Source organism: Pan paniscus, chromosome 5, assembly GCF_029289425.2.
Source record: "Pan paniscus chromosome 5, NHGRI_mPanPan1-v2.0_pri, whole genome shotgun sequence".
Lineage (NCBI taxonomy): Eukaryota > Metazoa > Chordata > Mammalia > Primates > Hominidae > Pan > Pan paniscus.
This window is the reverse complement of record NC_073254.2, coordinates 183492986-183512227: the sequence shown is the minus strand read 5'-3', so window position 1 is coordinate 183512227 and position 19242 is coordinate 183492986. Positions and strand designations below refer to the sequence as shown.

At 48.2% G+C, this 19242-nt stretch overlaps 1 protein-coding gene and 1 long non-coding RNA gene across 17 annotated transcripts in view; one reads left to right on the top strand and one right to left on the bottom strand.

Annotated features, from left to right (window-relative positions):
* Positions 1 to 19242, bottom strand: part of PACRG (parkin coregulated) — a 640692-nt gene that overhangs the window by 41329 nt on the left and 580121 nt on the right. For 4 of the 9 annotated variants that reach the window (XM_055114297.2, XM_063605065.1, XM_055114302.2 and 1 more), the window contains 2 exons: positions 18005 to 18121; positions 15954 to 16074 (listed from right to left, as the gene is read on the bottom strand). In XM_055114297.2, the coding sequence (XP_054970272.2) occupies positions 15954 to 16074; positions 18005 to 18121 (238 nt within the window). Of the gene's footprint in view, positions 1 to 15716; positions 16075 to 18004; positions 18122 to 19242 lie in introns of those variants that run through there. The other 5 variants (XM_055114298.2, XM_055114299.2, XM_055114303.2 and 2 more) reach the window with 3 other exon arrangements.
* LOC103786356 (uncharacterized) overlaps positions 6101 to 19242 on the top strand; it is a 44082-nt gene continuing 30940 nt past the window's right edge. For 3 of the 8 annotated variants that reach the window (XR_004672255.3, XR_004672251.3, XR_004672250.3), the window contains exons 1-4: positions 6104 to 7402; positions 10380 to 10540; positions 11974 to 12091; positions 15987 to 16304. This is a non-coding gene — a long non-coding RNA (uncharacterized LOC103786356). Of the gene's footprint in view, positions 7403 to 10379; positions 10541 to 11973; positions 12092 to 15986; positions 16305 to 17055; positions 17145 to 19242 lie in introns of all 8 variants that reach the window. The other 5 variants (XR_004672254.3, XR_008625816.2, XR_004672253.3 and 2 more) reach the window with 3 other exon arrangements.

Genomic DNA, 19242 nt, shown 5'->3' with positions numbered 1-19242 from the left:
AGCCTGGCCCCACCATTCATTTTACAGACAGAGAAACTGGGGCCCACAGAGTTGAAGTTACTTGGCCAAGACCTCCCAGCTGTTCAGTGGCAGCGCGTGGCTGGAAACTCTTGTTTCCTAGATCCTAACTCAGAGTTGGACCCTCACACCACCTGGAAGGAAAGGGACACAGAGAAATGGGAACCAGGGGACACTTCTGAGCCAGGAGGGTGCTGTCCTGCTTTTCTGGGAATAGGGGGGAAGGGGAGAAAGAAAAGTGCCAAGGAGGGATGCTGACTGAATGGGGGAGTGGGGGAAGGATGCGGACTGCAGGGGGAGTGGGGGAAGGATGCTGACTGCAGGGGGAGTGGGGGAGGGATTCTGGCTGCAGGGGGAGTTGGGGAGGGATGCTGAGTGTAGGGGGAGTGGGGGAAGGATTCTGGCTGCAGGGGGAGTTGGGGAGGGATGCTGAGTGTAGGGGGAGTGGGGGAGGGATGCAGACTGCAGGGGGAGTGGGGGAGGGATGCTAACTGCAGGGGGAATGGGGGAGGGATTCCAGCTGCAGGGGGAGTTGGGGAGGGATGCTGACTGCAGGGGGAGTGGGGGAGGGATTCTGGCTGCAGGGGGAGTTGGGGAGGGATCCTGGGTGCAGGGGGAGTTGGGGAGGGATGCTGAGTGCAGGGGGAGTGGGGGAAGGATTCTGGCTGCAGGGGGAGTTGGGGAGGGGTGCTGACTGCAGGGGGAGTGGGGGAGGGATTCTGGCTGCAGGGGGAGTTGGGGAGGGATGCTGAGTGCAGGGGGAGTGGGGGAAGGATTCTGGCTGCAGGGGGAGTTGGGGAGGGATGATGACTGCAGGGGGAGTGGGGGAGGGATTCTGGCTGCAGGGGGAGTTGGGGAGGGATTCTGGCTGCAGGGGGAGTTGGGGAGGGATGCTGAGTGCAGGGGGAGTGGGGGAGGGATTCTGACTGCAGGGGGAGTGGGGGAGGGATTCTGGCTGCAGGGGGAGTTGGGGAGGGATTCTGGCTGCAGGGGGAGTTGGGGAGGGATTCTGGCTGCAGGGGGAGTTGGGGAGGGATGCAGAGTGCAGGGGGAGTGGGGGAGGGATGCTGACTGCAGGGGGAGTTGGGGAGGGATTCTGACTGCAGGGGGAGTTGGGGAGGGATGCTGAGTGCAGGGGGAGTTGGGGAGGGATGCTGACTGCAGGGGGAGTTGGGGAGGGATGCTGAGTGCAGGGGGAGTGGGGGCAGGATTCCGGCTGCAGGGGGAGTTGGGGAGGGATGCTGAGTGCAGGGGGAGTGGGGGAGGGATTCTGGCTGCAGGGGGAGTTGGGGAAGGATGCTGACTGCAGGGGGAGTTGGGGAGGTTTTCTGGCTGCAGGGGGAGTTGGGGAGGGATGCTGACTGAAGGGGGAGTTGGGGAGGATGCACACTGCAGGGGAGTGGGGATGGGATGCTGACTGCAGGGTGGAGTAGGGGAGGGATGCAGAGTGCTGGATGGCGTGGAGATGAGATATGCTGACTTCAGAGGGAGTGGGAGCTGAAGATGTCCTTGCCTCCCTTTGCTTCGGCCTTTGGATAAACTGCTCTTTACAGTTTTGCTAACTTTTTTTTTCTTTTGAGACTGAGTCTCATGCTATTGCCCAGGCTGGAGTGCAGTGGTGCCATCTTGGCTGGCTGCAATCTCTGCTTCCCGGGCTTAAGTAATTCTCATGCCTCAGCCTCCTGAGTAGCTGGGATTACAGCCATGAGCCACCATGCCTGGCTAATTTTTGTTTTTTTTGTAGAGATGGGATCTTGCCATGTTGGCCAGGCTGGTCTGAAACTCCTGACCTCAAGTGATCGGCCCACCTTGGCCTCCCGAAGTGCTGGGATTACAGGTGTGAGCCACTGCGCCTGGTGCAGTTTAGCTAACTTACTGAACTGTTCGATTTGCTTGCGTGCACTCAGGGAATGTTAGGGTTGTGAGGGACTCTGGGGTTGGGTGGGTCAACTTCCTGCCCAGTATGGAAGTCCCTGAGCATTTCTGACTGTGGCCATTAACTCCTCTTGAAGCTTCCGGAGAGCAGGAACGTCTCCCCCATCCTAGGCATTGAAGCAGCCCTGAGTCCGGCTTAACTGTCACACAGGACCTTGGGCGTGCACCCTGCGGCTGCAGGTGGGATTCTGTTCCTGGAGGCTGCAGAACACACCTGGCCTTGCTGCACCAGCTCCAGGCTGGCGTGTGGTGGACAGATGGAGTGGGCAAAGCACTTCACTTCCCCGAATGCAGGCTTTCTCCTCTAGGATGGAAGCGATGCCGGCCTTACAGTGATCCAGGAGTTAAGAAGAAATTACCTAGGCAGATAGTGAGGGTACGGAAGTCCTCAGTAAGGTTTTCCTTTTCATGTAAAGCAGGCCCAAATTAGTTTCCTTTCTAACAAAGAGCAGCCTGTAAAATCAAGCTGCAGACATAGATGCCGGCAGTTGTGCCAGTCAAGTTCAAGACGGTGACTCCATCTTCCCTTCTCTTTGTCAGCCACGTGTACAGTAAGGGGCAGACAAGATGGCCTGGCCAACAGGAAAGTTCATTTGCATAATAAGATTAGGGTGGGGCTGCCAGGCTTCCCCCTGTGCTATATAAACGTCATACCTGATGGGACCAATCTGTGAGCCCTAATGTAAACCAGACACCGCCTCCTCAAACCTGACTATAAAATCCAGCGCATCTGCTGGCCAGCCTTTTCCTCTGGGAAGTCCCCTCTCTCTCACTAGAGAGAAAGCTGTTTTCCTTTCTCTTTCTTTCTCTCTCCTTTGCCTATTAAACCTCCATTCCTAACTCCTCATGTGTGTCCATGTCCTCAGTTTTCCTGGTGTGAGACAATGAACCCCGGGTATTTACCCCAGACAACACAGCTTCTTCAACAGGCTGTTGTGAGCAGCAATAACAATCTCCACAGAGGGCCCAGAGCGTCATGTTGGCCTCTGGCCTCTGCCCACCCTGTCCACCCCCACATCCCAGGCCCTGGGTTGCTCCTGAGGCTGCTTTAGGCTCCTCTCCTGCTGCACTGGGGCTGTGGCCCTGCAAGCAGCCAGGAGGCTCAAACCCAGCAGAAGAGGAAATGGGAGGGCAGGGAAGACCCAGACACCCAACCACAAAGAGACTGCCATGACAGAGCCATGACTGTGGCATGTGGGTAGGGCGCACAGGCCGGGGACCCCCTGTGTCCTTCCCCCACTGAGGGCACTGCTCAGGAGGGGGTCCTCACGTGTTGGGCCTGTCTCACATTGCTGTAAAGAAACACATGAGACAGGGTAATTTATAAAGAGAAGAGGTTTAATTGGCTTGCAGTTCTGCAGGCTGTGCAGGAAGTATGGTGCCGGCATCTGCTGGGCTTCTGGGGAGGCCTCAGGGAGCTTTTACTCATGGCGGGAGGGGAAGTGGGAGCAGGCAGGTCACATGGCAGGGGCAGGTGTAAGACAGGGGAGGGGCTACACACTTAAAGGACCAGATCTTTCTAGAACTCACTCACCATGGCGAGGACAGCACCAAGCCATGAGGAATCTGCCCCTGTGATGCAAGCACCTCCCACCAGGCCCCACCTCCAACACTGGGGGTTATATCTCAACATAAGATTGGATGGGGACAAATCTCCAAACAATATCACCTCACTTCTGGGGGTTATATCTCAACATAAGATTGGGTGGGGACAAATCTCCAAACAATATCACCTCACTTCTGGGGGTTATATCTCAACATAAGATTGGGTGGGGACAAATCTCCAAACAATATCACCTCACTTCTGGGGGTTATATCTCAACATAAGATTGGGTGGGGACAAATCTCCAAACAATATCACCTCACTTCTGGGGGTTATATCTCAACATAAGATTGGGTGGGGACAAATCTCCAAACAATATCACCTCACTTCTGGGGAGGGGAAGATGGCTAGCATGGCCACGGTGAGCTTCTATCCTGAGTCTGGTCAAGGAAATGTGAGCCAATCTCACCAGAACCCTCTAAGCCCAGGACAAGGGGTGTTCTCAGCATACTCCAACCATGCAAGTAGGGTTCCTTGGGTCGCTTTGAAGGAAAAAAATCACAACTACAACTTTCATAAAGAAGCTAAAAATAAACAGATTAAATCTCATCTGTGATTAAATCCCAGTGACCCCTCACCATGGTTTTTGTCTGTGGTTCTTGGGAAATTAAAGTGTTTGTCCAGTCACTGATGATCCATCAGGTTTTAAAAACCAGGAGTAACTGAGAGGTCTCTGAAAAAAGAATGTAACGTTGGAACACGGGAGACAGAAGGAAGTCAGGTGTGGCCGATGGCAGCGAGGAGCTGTGGGGTGTTTGTGAATAAAAGGAGCCACACGTCTTTGAAGGATGGACTGAACCAGGCTGACATCTTCATCAATAAAATGTGGAGGAAACAAACTTCAAAGTAATAGAGTCTATGTTCACTGGGGCCAAAAAGAAATGCTTTCTGGTATTCTGTGCTAACACCCAACATCACTTCTCAGGTGTGTAATGTGGAAAACATTAAAGTTTCATGCCTTGGTTTTCAGAGCCATAAACAAACTTAAACAAATGGGTTCCATGGTGTGCATGGAACCTGGTCAGGGCTGTGACATCTGCGTGACACTGGAAACTGGTGCCATGTCACAGAAGGCAGGCTGGTCACAGCGTTGTTTCCCCTGATGACCCGAATGGCCACATCATCTAAGATGAACTTGTCTGGGATTTCAGAGTGGAGTGTATAGGTTTCTGTTCACATTGTTTTGTTTGTTTTTGTTTTTGTTTGAGATGGAGTCTCGCTCTGTCGCCCAGGCTGGAGTGCTCACTGAAACCTCTGCCTCCTGGGTTCAAGTAATTCTTGTGCCTCAGCCTCCCGAGTAGCTGGGATTACAGGTGCGTGCCACCATTCCTGGTTAATTTTTGTATTTTTAGTAGGGGGTTTCACCCTGTTGACCAGGCTGGTCTTGAACTCCTGGCTTCAAGCTAGCCACTCGCCTTGGCCTCCCAAAGGGCTGGGATTACAGGCATGAGCCACTGCGCCTGGCCTCTGTTCACCTTGTTTATTCTCTATTTATTTCATATTTTATATTTATATGTTTCACATATCTTCTATTGAAAGATCACGTGTCAGCACAGTATTAAGTGATTTTCACAAAATACCTCCAATGCCTCCCTCCCATTTTTCAGATGGAGAAAGTAAGGCTGGAGAGTAAAGGCGGAGCTGCAGTTTAGTTGGCCTCGAATCCTAACCAAAGGGTTTTACTCTCCACCTCGCACTGGTCTCTAGCCCTCATTTTGTGTTTTAGATTGGAGGCCAGTTTCTCTGCTCTCAAGGCTCACCTAGACTATCTGTGTATCCAAATGACACCACCTCTTTTTAACTCCAATCCACCATGCTGTCACAAAGCCCCTGAGATCTTTGTCTACTTGTTTTACAGCCCTGCTGTGAGCAAACATTGGGATCCAGATTTTAACTTTTTTTTTTTTTTTTGGAAAAACAGTACAGTGTTTGCTCTTTAGTGGGAACTATGCTCCCAGTCCTGCAGGCTGGCATGGTGCAGTGAATTTCCACATGCCTTCACCCCTGTGAGCTCCACAGCAACCACAGCCGGGAGGGCGGGCCTTCCTCCGGCAATGAAGGGTGGCCTCCCTTGCGGCTGAAGAAACAGAAGCCGTCCACACATTTTCACTGCTTTGCAGATTCGTACAGATCTTTTCCAGAATAAAGCATTATTCGGCCAGGACTCCTCAGCCTCTTCTGTGAGATGTGGTGGTATTTGTCAGCTATGTGGCCTTTGCCGTGCTGGTGACATGAGTAGCTATTGAAGCAGGTCTCCAAGACTCAATCTCTTCCTTCTCAATGAAGCATTTTAATCAATTTGGTTGTTTGTTTGGGTCATATTTGCTGAGCCCTGAATTGATGGAAAAATCACTCCAGCAGGACGTAGCCTCTCCCCTCTCCACAAACAAAGATCCACCACATAATATTAGATTGAGACAAATATTGTCACAGTTCAGGAATGTTTTGCAGTTGGGTTCTCTCTAAACTGCAAACATTCTTTTAATATGGGGAATTCCTATAAGAGCTGTAAAAGTCCTACTCATATGACACATTACCCCCTCTTGAATGAAGCCTACTGAAGAGTTATTAAAAATTTACCTTGTTGTCAATAAAGTTCTTTATGGGACATTTTTCTGGCTGCATTTTAATGTCATGTTCGCTGCCCCAGATGTATGAGGAAGGAGACAAAAAGGCCATTTAAAGCTCTGGTTCTTGAATGCCCCTATTATGCATTTAATGAAATCAAGTGGCATGTGGGTTTGCTGTATGCGGACATAGTTTTGGCTGTAGGTCGTTTTCACGAACCCACAGAGACAGAAACCTGCGGCAATGGAGAAAATGCTAATGCAGACATCTTACTTCAGTGTCTGGCAAACGAGATTATGCGTAAGTCGTTTTAGAAGAACTGATTCTGATTATTTGAATTTTGAGCCTCCACTAGAAAGATTTCTTTCTGTATTAATGGAAATGATTCATTTTTTAAAAAAGTCTCAAATGTAAAGACAACAATTACATCGAATATTTCGAAATGCCATGTTGAAGAGTGAAACTTCTAAGCCTTTATTTTATTATTATTTTTTTTTGATAACACTTGAAGCAAAGATAATAGGATTTTACAATATCGGCTTTTTACTGCTGGACTGAAAGCACATTTTTCTAAGGTGAACCTATCATTCTTGTTCTAGACTGAGGACGATGTAGACGTCAGCTTCCCTGACGAGGGAAGCTGCAGCTTTCCGATGATTCCTGAAGCCTACATTCTATTGATTTCCCCGAAGAGCCCTATTGCCTAATGGAACATTGCGAGAATGGCCAGTCTGGAAAGCAGGATCAGTGGAGCTGGCTTCTGGCTCACTGGCTTTCAGCTGAGCCTTCCAAATGGCTGGGAATGAACATCCAGTTAGAAGCCTCAGTTTGGAACAGTGGTTCTCAGACTTCATGGTGTGTGACAGTCACTGGGGAACTTGTCCAAACACAGATTGACAGACCCCATCCCAAAGTTTCTGATTCAGCGGCTCTAGGGAGGGCCCTAAGAACACGAGCTCCTCTTCCCAAGCTCCCAGGTGACGCTGAGGTTGCTGCCCCGGGAGCCCACTTTGAGAATTGCTGATCTAGGGTGTGCTGGGGCAACTCTGGCTGTCAGAGGGGTCAGGACACTTGGTCTCCTTCTCTTTGGTCTCACTGAGAATGTGAATGTGAATGGCCTTTTGAGGCCACTTGCACTGAGTCCTCTACAGGGCACATTGGACGGCGGGGGAGCGTCTGGAAGGGGTCTGCACACCGGCTTGCAGCCTCAGTGATGCTCATCTAGTGCGGGTCCTGCGTGGTCCCCAGAGGAACCCAGTGAGAAATCCGGAGGAGACGGTGAGTGTGTCACATGGCGTCCACACCGGACCCCTGCTTAGGCTGCAGCTCACACGAAGGACGTTGGTCTGTCTTTGAACAGACAGGTGGGCCCTGCATTTCCGGGAGCTTTGGAGGGTATTTAAAATACTTTCCTCTGACTTGGTTTAAACAGAATAATGAACACCTTTCTCCACGAGAGCAGCATCTATTTGTGTTTTCCAAAGCCTGAGTGTCTCCAAGGAATCTTACCTTGGGCTGATAATTCTTCCCTCAAGACAGCAGTACCTTTGACACAGGACATGCTCCAAAGCCCAGCGCCCCTGCCTAAGTCAGACAGGAGGGCAAAGCCCAGCGCCCCTGCCTAAGTCAGACACAAGGGCAAAGCTCAGCGCCCCTGCCTAAGTCAGACATGAGGGCAAAGCCCAGCGTCCTGCCTAAATCAGACAGGAGGGCAAAGCTCAGCGCCCCTGCCTAAGTCAGACATGAGGGCAAAGCCCAGCGTCCTGCCTAAATCAGACAGGAGAGCATAGCCCAGCGCCCCTGCCTAAGTCAGATAGGATGGCAAAGCCCAGCACACCTGCCCAAGTCACACAAGGGCAAAGCCCAGCGCTCCTGCCTAAGTCAGACAGGACGGCAAAGCCCAGCACCCTGCCTAAGTCACACACGAGGGCAAAGCCCAGGAGTATCACTCTGTTGCCCAGGCTGGAGTGCAGTGGCGGGATCTTGGGTCACTGCAACCTCTGCCTCCTGGGTTCAAGAGATTCTCCTGCCTCAACCTCCTGAGTAGCTGGAATTACAGGCGAGCACCACCATGCCTGGGTAATGATTGTATTTTTAGTAGAGACGGGATTTCACCATGTTGGCCAGGCTGGTCTGGAACTCCTGACCTCAGGTGATCCACCTGCCTCGGCCTCCCAAAGTGCTGGGATTACAAGCGTGAACCACGGGGCCCAGCCAACAAATGTCTTTTGAAGGCTGACTAGGCCCAGGGCGTGCTTCCTGGCGAGGGAGATGTCATAGTGAAAGGCACTCCCTGCTCTCACAGAGCTCACGCCCTAGGGTAGAGACACACGATGAAGAAATAAGTGAAAAATCAAGCATATAGGTACTGCAGTCAGACACTCGTCCATGTTTTGAAGCAAGTAAAGCCATAGGGGACAGAGATTAAGAGGTATGGTGTCAAGGAAGGCCCTTCTGAGGTAGCGACACTTAGCAGAGACCACAGTGAGGCCAGGGGAGGGAGGAGGCTCACTGAACACTGTGGGGGGCGTCCAGGCACCACTCTGTGGGGAGGATATGCTGGGCCTGCTGCTGGAGCAGGGACGAAGCCAGCACAGCCTCTGCCCACAGAGGGGCCCAACACCACCAGGAAGAAACAGCTCAGGAGGAACCAGGGCCACATCCTTCAGGCCGCACATCACCCGCAGCAGAGGTCGGGAATGTGCCCCAGCTGGGAGGCAGAAGCCGTTGGAGGGTTGAGAGCATGGGGACCTTACTGGCGTTTAAAGGGTCACTGACTTCAGGATAGAGGATCCCGCCACCCCTTGCAAGGTTGGGGGTCAGCTGGGGGAGCCAGGGACCTGGACTAGAGTGAGGAGGAGGGGCTGGGACTTGGTCAGATGCAGATCTTGAAGGTGTCGTAGACAGGATTTGTACTGGACAGGGTGTAGACGTGGAAAAAAAGGAGGATGAATCCCGGCATTTTGGCCCCCGTGGTGACGTGAGCTCCTGTTCACTGAGCTGGAGCCCTCCGCGGGGAGAGGGTGCGGGGGTCGGAGAGTGGCGGGAGTCAGGTGGGTCCATGCATTCAGTTTGGATCGATCTCTTCGGCATCCTGGGGAAAATGCCCAGCAGGCGCTGGGGAAGTTGAGGCCAGAGAGCAAATGTGAGAATCGGCCATGCACAGACGGCCTGTGAATCCATGGGATTGGTCGGGTCACCTGGTGGAAATAGAGGTGAGGCAGAGGCTTGAGCTGGGAGGCCTGCGGTGTTTAGAGGTGAGGAAGAGGAGAAAGACGCAGCAAAGGTGACTGAGAAGGAGCAGTCCGTCTCAGCATGCACGCACCTCCCACACAACACGGCCTGTCCTTACTGCAGTGGCCCTCAGGCTCCCTGGGTGGTTGTCACTAAGCAGGTGGACGGTACATTCTCTCTTCTCCTTCTCTTAATGGAAGCACTGCCATTTCTTAGATGGGAATTACAACATCTGTAAATGCCCTGAAATTATCTTCAAAATACTGTATGTCATGTGCACTTGTCTGGGTAGAGGGTGCAGAGTTTCCAACAGATTCTTAAGGCAATGCTAGGGAATATTTCCCAATAAATTCTAAATAAAAAAGAAGCTAAAGTAATAAATTTTTACACTTATCAAGCACAGGAAGAGAACAAATCCTTTCACCCAGATTTAAACTTACAGAAACTTGGCAAAGTAAAAATGAATAAAGAATCCAAGTACCTTACAAATATTCCCACTGGGGAAAGCAAAAGTCAACCTCTGTAACAGAGAAATGCAAATCAATCAATGTGCAAAGGGCACTTTCCACCACATATCTGTCCATGTCATTAACTACTGATAGGAGAATTGGGTAATTGCCAAGTTACTTGTAAGAAGAACCGAGCTATATCAGTAGTGAGATCTAAAATTGGATAAGATTGTGCAAGCAAAAGGAATAGAATCATTCCTTATTGAGGCAACCATGGAAAGAATCTTAGAAACTTTCTTCTATAGCTACTACACGCTTCTTTAATATCATCACCAGCACTTGAACTGGGGAGCAAACTAGGGTTTGCTAGTTAGGGTTTCTTCAAAACAAAGCTTGACTTCTGTTTTGGATTTCCACGCAGCTTGCATGCATCCACACATTTAAGACTGCAAAAGAAACAACGATGATGGGAGATATTTTTAGAATCGGATTCAACACCGGTACATATCTTCCTGTTGCAAAGTGCTCTCGATTAAGCCAAGTATACTTGTATTATTGTCTTCTCATTGCAGGACAGAGAGGAGGCTGACAGTTCCTTTTGTATTACAACGTCATGATTACAAATAATCATAATAGAGTGCCCATTTTAAAGTGGCCTTTCTCTCCAAGCACACAGGAGACTCCCTCAGATTCCCTAGGAGACCAAAGAAATACTGAATCTACTCCACAAAAGGTAATAGAAACTTTAAGTCCCTTCAAACAGGCGATTTTAACAGAAATGGGGTTGGTTGTGCTTGGGAAAGCTCTTTTTTCTTGGTCTGAAAAAGAATATGGTGTTTTACGAGCTGCCTAGCAAACCTCCAGTGGACACCTGTGTGGAGGTGGCAGATCCTGGAGAATGGGTACCGCCCTGGTTACCTCTGTGTGACTAGGCACTGCTGACCCACAAGCTGTGTGACCGCCAAGGTCCTTCCGGGCCCTGGATGTTTGGTGAACATGAATCGACGTGGTGTGAATGGGAACTTGGTCAAAGTCAGTTTCACTTTGCTGAAAGCAAAGCCTCCTTATATCTTGGAAATGTCACATTTTGGACAAACTTTGATCAACGGGTACATTTCTAATGAAGGAAGCTTTCATAGAGGGAATTGTTTGGAAAGCATTTGAGGCTTTCTGATTCCATTTAAAATCCTATTGGAGAATCAAAATTTATATTTAGAAAAATATCCACAGGGCATTTCCCCAGGTATAGTACTCCTTTGAAAGAAGATCCATCTTTGAGCCTCTCAGCTTTTGCTTGCAAAAGGCTCGTGATGAACTTCTCAAAATAACCAACAGAAGTAAAACAGGCAGCAGTGCATGTTGAAACAGACTTAAAACTCTTTAGTTTTAGCTTCTCTAAATTGGCAGTCTGAGATGTCCCACGACCTATACTGAAACTTCGCTAGAGATCCATGGAGGTCAACCCCAGAAGGACTTAAGGGTTTTTTTTGTTGTTGTTGTTGTTGAAGATATCTTCAGCTTTGAAAATAATATTTCCTAAGGATGTAACCATTTCACAGAGTTTTTTAACTCTCTCTCTCTCTATATATATGTATATATAGAGATGGAGTTTCGCTCTTGTTGCTCAGGCTGGAGTGCAATGATGCAATCTCAGCTTACTGCAACCTCTGCCTCCAGGTTTAAGCAATTCTCTCACCTCAGCCTCCCGAGTAGCTGGGATTACAGGCTGCTGCCACTACGTCTGGCTTATTTTTTGTATTTTTAGTAGAGACGGGGTTTCACCATGTCGGCCAGGCTGGTCTCAAACTCCTGACCTTGGGTGATCTACCTGTCTCAGCCTCCCAAAGTGCTGGGATTACAGGTGTGAGCCACCACGCCCAGCCTGAACGCCATATTTTTGACTGACATTTCTCATGTAGAGTCAGGCCATAAAAATCATGTGCCATTCTTCCCACCCGATGGGCAGGGGAGGATACTCTCATAGCGAGCAGTGTGCCCATGGAGATGACTTCCAGGAGGGCGTGTGGGCTGCAAATCCTGGCATCCGTCTCACTTGGGCCTGTTGGGGGCCAGAGACCACCCACCCCAGCCAATGAGGGCTCAGCAGACATTAGATCCCGGCTCTCCTGGGGGACCACACGATGACGGAGCACCTGTTTTCTCCAGGTACTTGGTTGGCTGCTTCCCCAGGAACATCCCTCCATCCTCACGGGTGTCCCGCCATGGACCTCGGGGAGCCCTGGACAAACATGCATGTGTGCGACGCTTGTAACAAACCTGCAAGGTAGACCTCATACAGCCCATTTTTGGAAGAGGGAGTTGAGTTTTAGAGCATTTACATAATTTGCCCAAGGTCACAAGACAGCTACTCCGTGGTAGAAAGATACTTCAAACGCAGTTCTGCTGGGCTCCCACTCCTGCACTAGAACCATTATGCGGCAGTATCTATCATCGTGTCCTCGCAGTGACCTGCGAAGAGAGGCTGTACTGCAGGCGAGGAAAGACAAAGTGACTCGCTCCAGGCTGTCCAGCTCCCGAGTGACCGGCTCAGCCTTCCCACCCAGCTCCCCTACCCTGGCGCCCAAGATCTCATTCCTTGCCTCCCTCTTAACTGACTTGAACACCTGAATGGTGTCTTCGAGTAAATGTAACAGTCATAAGAGGACAAACAAAAACCCTTGCCTAATACTCAGTCCCCAGTATTTCCCGCTTTTCATCATTCCATTCCTTTAGCTGTCTTAGAAAGGCGGTTTCAGTGTATAAATGTAGCAGGTGGAAGAAGCTGTTGTCTTGCTCAGAGGCCGGAAAGCTGCTGACATTTCCTCCTTCTCTGTTGAGTTAATCAGAAATTATTTGGCAGGAGACCTGGGTATTTTAGAAGGCAGCCTTGGGTGGGCTGACCATCGGAAAAAGCAGTCCTTTCTAATTCTATTAAAACAACAAAAATGTGGCTTTTGGGGTTTTATTTTCCCTTTTAATTTCCAGAGAACATGATACTATCTATATAGTTATTTTGGGTTTTTGCAAAATTATCTTCTTTTCACAAGAAACTCACCATTGCACGTAAGAAGCATCATATTGTCTGAGGAGTTCTCAAATATATATATCGCTCTGCCCAGGTACACAGTAGTCATGTTTTGTACTTGTTTTTCTTTGAAATAAAAGTCTGACAGGTATCAGAAACTCTGGTAGCACTTTTCATAGGTTACCCCTACAACTTATAATTCCGCAGCATGCAGGGGACATCCCCACTTCACAGCTGAGGCGATGTGAGTTTCAGAGAGGTTCAGTATCTTGCTCAAGGCAGCAGAGCAAATAAGTGACAGAATTCGTCAATGAAGCCTGATTTTATTTTATTTTTTTTATTTTTTTGAGACAGAGTCTTGCTCTCTCACCCAGGCTGGAGTGCAGTGGCACAATCTCAGCTCACTGCAACCTCCACTTTCCGGGTTCAAGCGATTCTCCTGCCTCAGCCTCCTGAGTAGCTGGGATTACAGGCGCCCGCCACAAGGCCTGGCTAATTTTTGTATTTTTAGTAGAGACAGGGTTTCACTATGTTGGCCAGACTGGTCCCGAACTCCTGATCTTAGGTGATCTGCCCACTTTGGCCTCCCAAAGTGCTGGGATTACAGGCATGTGAGCCACCGTGCCTGGCCAAAGCCTGATGTTTTAATTCCAAAGTTAGGGCTCTTGGCTAAGTGGCCGGGTCTTCTTGCTCCTCTACCAGGCAGTTTTCATGAGTATAATGAAGAATCAGCAGCCAGAGCTGCCAACAGAGCCGGGTCAGAGCCATTCCAGCACCAGCCTTCAAAGGCGCCAACAAGCCATGGTCCTTCTAACTAATAACCTTATGGACTTTGGTGTTCCTTTTGATTGTTTCACTGACGCCAGCTGATGGATGCAATTGAATGTCATAGTTTGCAGAATAACCTGCCTGAATCTGTGGATGTCTACTTCTATCTGTGCCTTTACCAAATATTATGCATCAAAGTCAATTTGTCGGCCGGGCACGGTGGCTCATGCCTGTAATACCAGCACTTTGGGAGGCCGAGGAGGGTGGATCACCTGAGGTTGGGAGTTCAAGACCAGCCTAACCAACATGGAGAAACCCTGTCTTTACTAAAAATACAAAATTAGCCAGGCATGGTGGCGCACACCTGTAATCCCAGCTACTTGGGAGGCTGAGGCAGAAGAATCGCTTGAACCCAGGAGGCAGAGGTCATGGTGAGCTGAGATCACGCCATTGTACTCCAGCCTGGGCAACAAGAGCAAAACTCCATCTCAAAAAACGAAAAACAAAGTCAGTTTGTCTTATCCAATCATGCCTCTCCCTTCACCGTAGAAAATGCTTACAGAAACAGGACGGTAGCTCTTTAGATGCTAGATTTCACATGCTGAGACAGTAATAAGGGGAAATGAACGATGAGCTCATTTTCAAAATTGGTGTTTGCCTTTAGAAACTTATGCCTTAGATAGTGAAAACAGTTTGGAGGCTGACGCTTAGTGCATAGAGAAACACATTCCACTTCTCCACTTCTTTTTTTTTTTTTTGAGATGGAGTTTTGCTCTTGTTGCCCAAGCTGGAGTGCAATGGCACGATCTCGGCTCACTGCAACCTCCGCCTCCCGGGTTCAAGCGATTCTCCTGTCTCAGCCTCCCAAGTAGCTGGGATTACAGGCGCATGCTGCCATGCCTGGCTAATTTTTGTATTTTTAGTACAAACGGGGTTTCATCATATTGGTCAGGCTGGTCTCGAACTCCTGATCCACCCCTCTTGGCCTCCCAAAGTGCCGGGATTATAGGCGTGAGCCACTGCACCTGGCCTCATTTCTTCATTTTATGCAGAAGTTGCACTTTGCTACAGGAACGAGATACTTTCGGCTATGTATTCTAAGCAGTTACAGCATCTCTCAGGTGTGCAAAGTCAGTGTTCCATCTTTATGAAGTTTTCTGGGCTAAGTTTCAAATGCCTGAAGCTCCCATCTGACGTGCCTGAAGCTCCCATCTGACGTGCCTGAAGAGCCACGATCTGGGGCTATCTTACAGTTGCTCTTCCCTTTGGGCACTTTTTTCTTTTTCAATTGAATGAAAAAGTGCATGTCTTTTGTCTTTTTTTTTTTTTTTCCTTTTTGGTCTCAATAAAATCCCCAAAAATGGCCATCAGACCCACTGCGTGCTATGAGAAGTCATCCAACTAGTGGGAGGAAGCAAGGAAGAAGAGTTGCCAAGGAAGAATTTTGATCTGTTTCAAGGAGTAATCATTAAGATACATATAAGTCATTTTCAAAAATAATTAAAAGCCCTAAACAAACTGCCAGATAACACTTTTGTCAATAACACACCAGGTCCTGAGATGCAGTGTGCCATACGGTGGAGAGACAAGGATTCAAGCTAGCCCTTGTTTTTTTTTTTAAACATATTTGCCAAGTTACGTTTCACATGTAACCCTGACCCCATCCTCTCCCTAGTCTTCCCCTACCTGCACCCAAATATAAACTGAAAAGCCCCTGAAGCCCAGATCACTAGTAGGCTAGAGGCATTAATTACAACTGTAGCTGAGGTTATAATGGGCTGCAAAAATTTCCTGCTGTAATTGGAATATAGATTCAACAGTTTTATTGAATGTCAAAGCACATTATTCCGCACAGCTGCTAGAGAGGCACTGCTGAACCCATGCTTCTCTTCCATGACAAACACCTATTAAGCAGTCAGCATAAACTCTTCCCTTACAACCTCTGACATCACCCCCAGGGCAGGCACACACAGAACAGCAATTGCTGAATTGCGTATGAAAATTATAGTTTATTGTCTATACAACTGAAGGTTTAACTCGGACTCCTGCTTCTGTCGGAGCTGTATAAAGAAGCAATTCTTCTCTTAGAACAAATAAGCACAGTACACTATTGTAATCTAAGAAACAGGCACTATTTATGTATTGGAAAGCCTTGCTCTCAATAGGGCTAACAGTCCAATGGCCCATAAGCCCCTATTTTAGCAGCTGTAGAAAAGAAAGCTGTGGAAGTCACAAGGAATGAGATGCTAAAAGCAACAGAGACAGATGATCCCAACACCAACGGGAGGCTTCAAGTCCCAGCTGCTGCCACTGTTAGTTTAGCAAGCAAGACTCGTAGGTTGGGACCACGTACTTAATGTTGATAAAGGCATTTTCTCCTCCGTAGCGCTCGAAGGCCTCCAGCGTCTCCTGGATCAAGTCTCCAATGTTCTCCCTCTTCTGCTGGCTGTAGTCAATGCCGTCTCCGGAGTTCACTGGTGCATGCAAACACACAAAGAGGCCAGTTACTTCTCTGCAATTTCCCGAAAAGTCCTACACAGTCTAGGCATTTTCTCTGAATGCTTATTAGGAGACACAAACATGCAAGATTTTTACACGATCTTGCGGAGTTTTAAAAGCAGTGGCAACTGTACAAAAATACCAAGTCCCAGATTGGAGCCGATGAAAAATAACCTAAAATAAAGGAATAACAGAGTAAACAAAAGTAAGTGAATCACAGTTACAAGAAAGATGACAAGTCGGGGACTCTCTTTCTTGATCTATTATATACAGAGTGTTCTCTTGGGCCCTGAGTTTTCCACAATCACAGCACGGCGTACTTAGAAGGAACAGTCTATTGTGAGATCAGGCTGTTCGTTCCGTGTGATTTAAAATGGATCTGCTTTGGAATGAGGCTCAGCCCCCACCCGCATCTCTGCTGCTTTTGAACACATGGCAAACTCTTTCTCCTGAATCCCAGTAATCCAAGTGTTCAGTTCCTTGAAATCATTTTGCTCATTCCAGGTGCAGGTGGGACAGGAGGAAGCTGCTTCTCCTGCCCTGGCTGCTCCCGAACTATCACTCAATGCTGGGATGACAGCTATTTGTCAGTCAGGGCTTTGCAGGGAGTTTGTGCCACTGCTAGTTTTGGAGTCCCCAAGTCCGGGGAGGTGTGTCAGCTGCAGAGTCTGGAAGTGACCGCTTCAGCTGCCTCTGATGCTACGAGGGAAGCAATTCCTAGGGTGGCCTTCAAAGGCCAGGAACCTATGGCCAAGAGCCTCTCCTCTACACCACAGACTCAATCTCAAATCACTAAGGAAAGAGATATGCGATTGTATCCAAGCTGCAGGAGTTACCAAGGGTGAGGGAGTCTGACAAAAATGGGGCCCCTTAGCTTCCATTCTGCGTGTAGATATTCCACAATTGTTTTCTCTAACGATAGTCATTCCACGCTTTCTGTTGTATTCCACTCCTAGGTTACCAAGGGCTTCAACGACATTTATTCTCCCAGCAAGCAAGTCATGAGTGTGTCCTGCCTTATCTATGGTGGAAGGAAAGTACACAGGTGGGCTGGGAGGACCCAGTAGGATGAGGGTGACAGCTCAGGCCTACAGGGTGCCATGGGGCCAGGGACCTTCAGTGCAACTTGAAAATGTGCATTTCACCAGAGAAAGAATTCATTTTATTCATATTTCAAGTGTAGACCCACAATGTTTATCTTGTTTGAATGTGAAAATAATAGAGGGAAAAATGGTGTTTCCAACCTTTTATCCTTAATTAGTCATTCGAGACATTTAAAAAAGACTTAGTAATGGTTCAGACCAGAATAAATATAACAATTACAATCCTACACAGCACAGCGAAGCAGTTCTTTTGCTTGATTTTTCCAGAAACTTATTAGAGAAATATCACTGTCTCCTGTGATATACACACAATAAATTTCTATCCTTATTCTTTTCTTTTGGTGAGGGTGAAGGCAGGCAGATATATTACTAATTTTCAGCAAAAAAAAAAAGATTGTGAGTCACACAACTGTAGTGCATGTCATTTATTCATAATAAATGACCTTAAAATGGTTCACAAAGCCATTGTGATTAGGTGGGTTTTTCGTTCCTCATAGTACATGTGTTTGTGCTGTCACAGGTAAAGCTGGATTTCAATTTATTTAAAGTTTGATCATCCCAGATATTCAAAATGTTATATATATATGTATATATATATACACACACGAATGAGAGAGAGGAACAGAGAGAGAGAGAGAGAGATGCTGGATACAGTGACTCATGCCTGTAATACCAGCACTTTGGGAGGCTGATGTGGGAGGATGGCTTGAGACCAGGAGTTTGAGACCAGCCTGAGCAACAACAGCAAGACCCCATCTCTATAAAAGAAATTTAAAAATTAGCTAGGTGTGGTGGCATGTACCTATAATCTCAGCTACTTGAGAGGCTGAGGTGGGAGGATCACTTGAGCCCAGGTGGTCGAGGTTGCAACGAGCCATGATCGTGCCACTGCACTCCAGCCTGGGCAAAGAGTAAGACCCTGTCTCAAAAACAAACAAACAAAACAAAAAGAATATATCAGATAAACAAGAGATAAGATTTTGAAACAAAAGGGTCCTTGCCCTATTGTTTTTGAGGAAAACAACGATACACTTTGTAAAAACAAACATGTAAATGGATATGCATTTGAAGTCCACCGGTTCTTCTGTTTATATTTCTTAAGATTGACATGGTGTTCGGAGGCGTGAGAAGGTGCAGGCAGGAATGGCTGCACGGGGGAGATGAAGCCCTGTGGCTCCGCTTGCGGGGAGCCTTCCACGTAGGGCTTTGAGTTGGATTGAGAGAGGAGGAGGAAGCTAGTGTTGGGAGGAGGCGTTGTTGACATTTGTTACAGGTGGAAAGAAAAGACGTTAAGGAAGAAGGTGGGCAGGATGAAAAGCAACAGGGGATTTGAACAGAGGTGCTGGTGGGAGGACCCTGCGTGACAGGGGAGGTCAGCAGCAGAGAATGTGCTTTTTAGAAACAACTTCAGCTTTCCAGGATTCCAACCAAAGCAGGGATGAATGTCCCCTCAGAGTTGGGCTCATCTTTGTGTGCCCCTTCTCCCCAAATTATAGCTGATAAACTCCTCCTAGGCATGAAAGAGGTGGACCTAGGGAGAAGGTGGCATGGCCTGTTTGCATAGGACAGAGCCCATTGCATAAACCCCTGGAGGGCACACGGAAAAGATAGTTGATGATGATGCTGAGTTGTGGCTGCTGTGATCAAGTTCCTTATGGACAAAGATACATACATTAGTCACTCATAAATGGTGCCTTTTGTCGGCATATTAGTCAGAAGGTCAAGAGCTGAATAGACCAGGAGACAGACATATTTTCCTGATGGAGGGAAAGGGCGTGGAAGATCTGCACACAATGGAAAGCTTAAGGCACCTGCTTTTCCACTGCCCCAGAAGGCAGCAATGACAAGCAGAACTTTATCTCATGTTCTTACTTTTAAAAAAATATTTGACCGTAGGAGTAAGTAAACTATGTAGCTTTTTTTGTTTTTCCACAGTGTATAACTTCAAATGATAAAAGAACAAAACACAATAGGAGTTGCTTATTCAAAAAGCGAGTTGGAGTTGGAATATTTGTGGTTGCAGAATGCATATCATTGGGG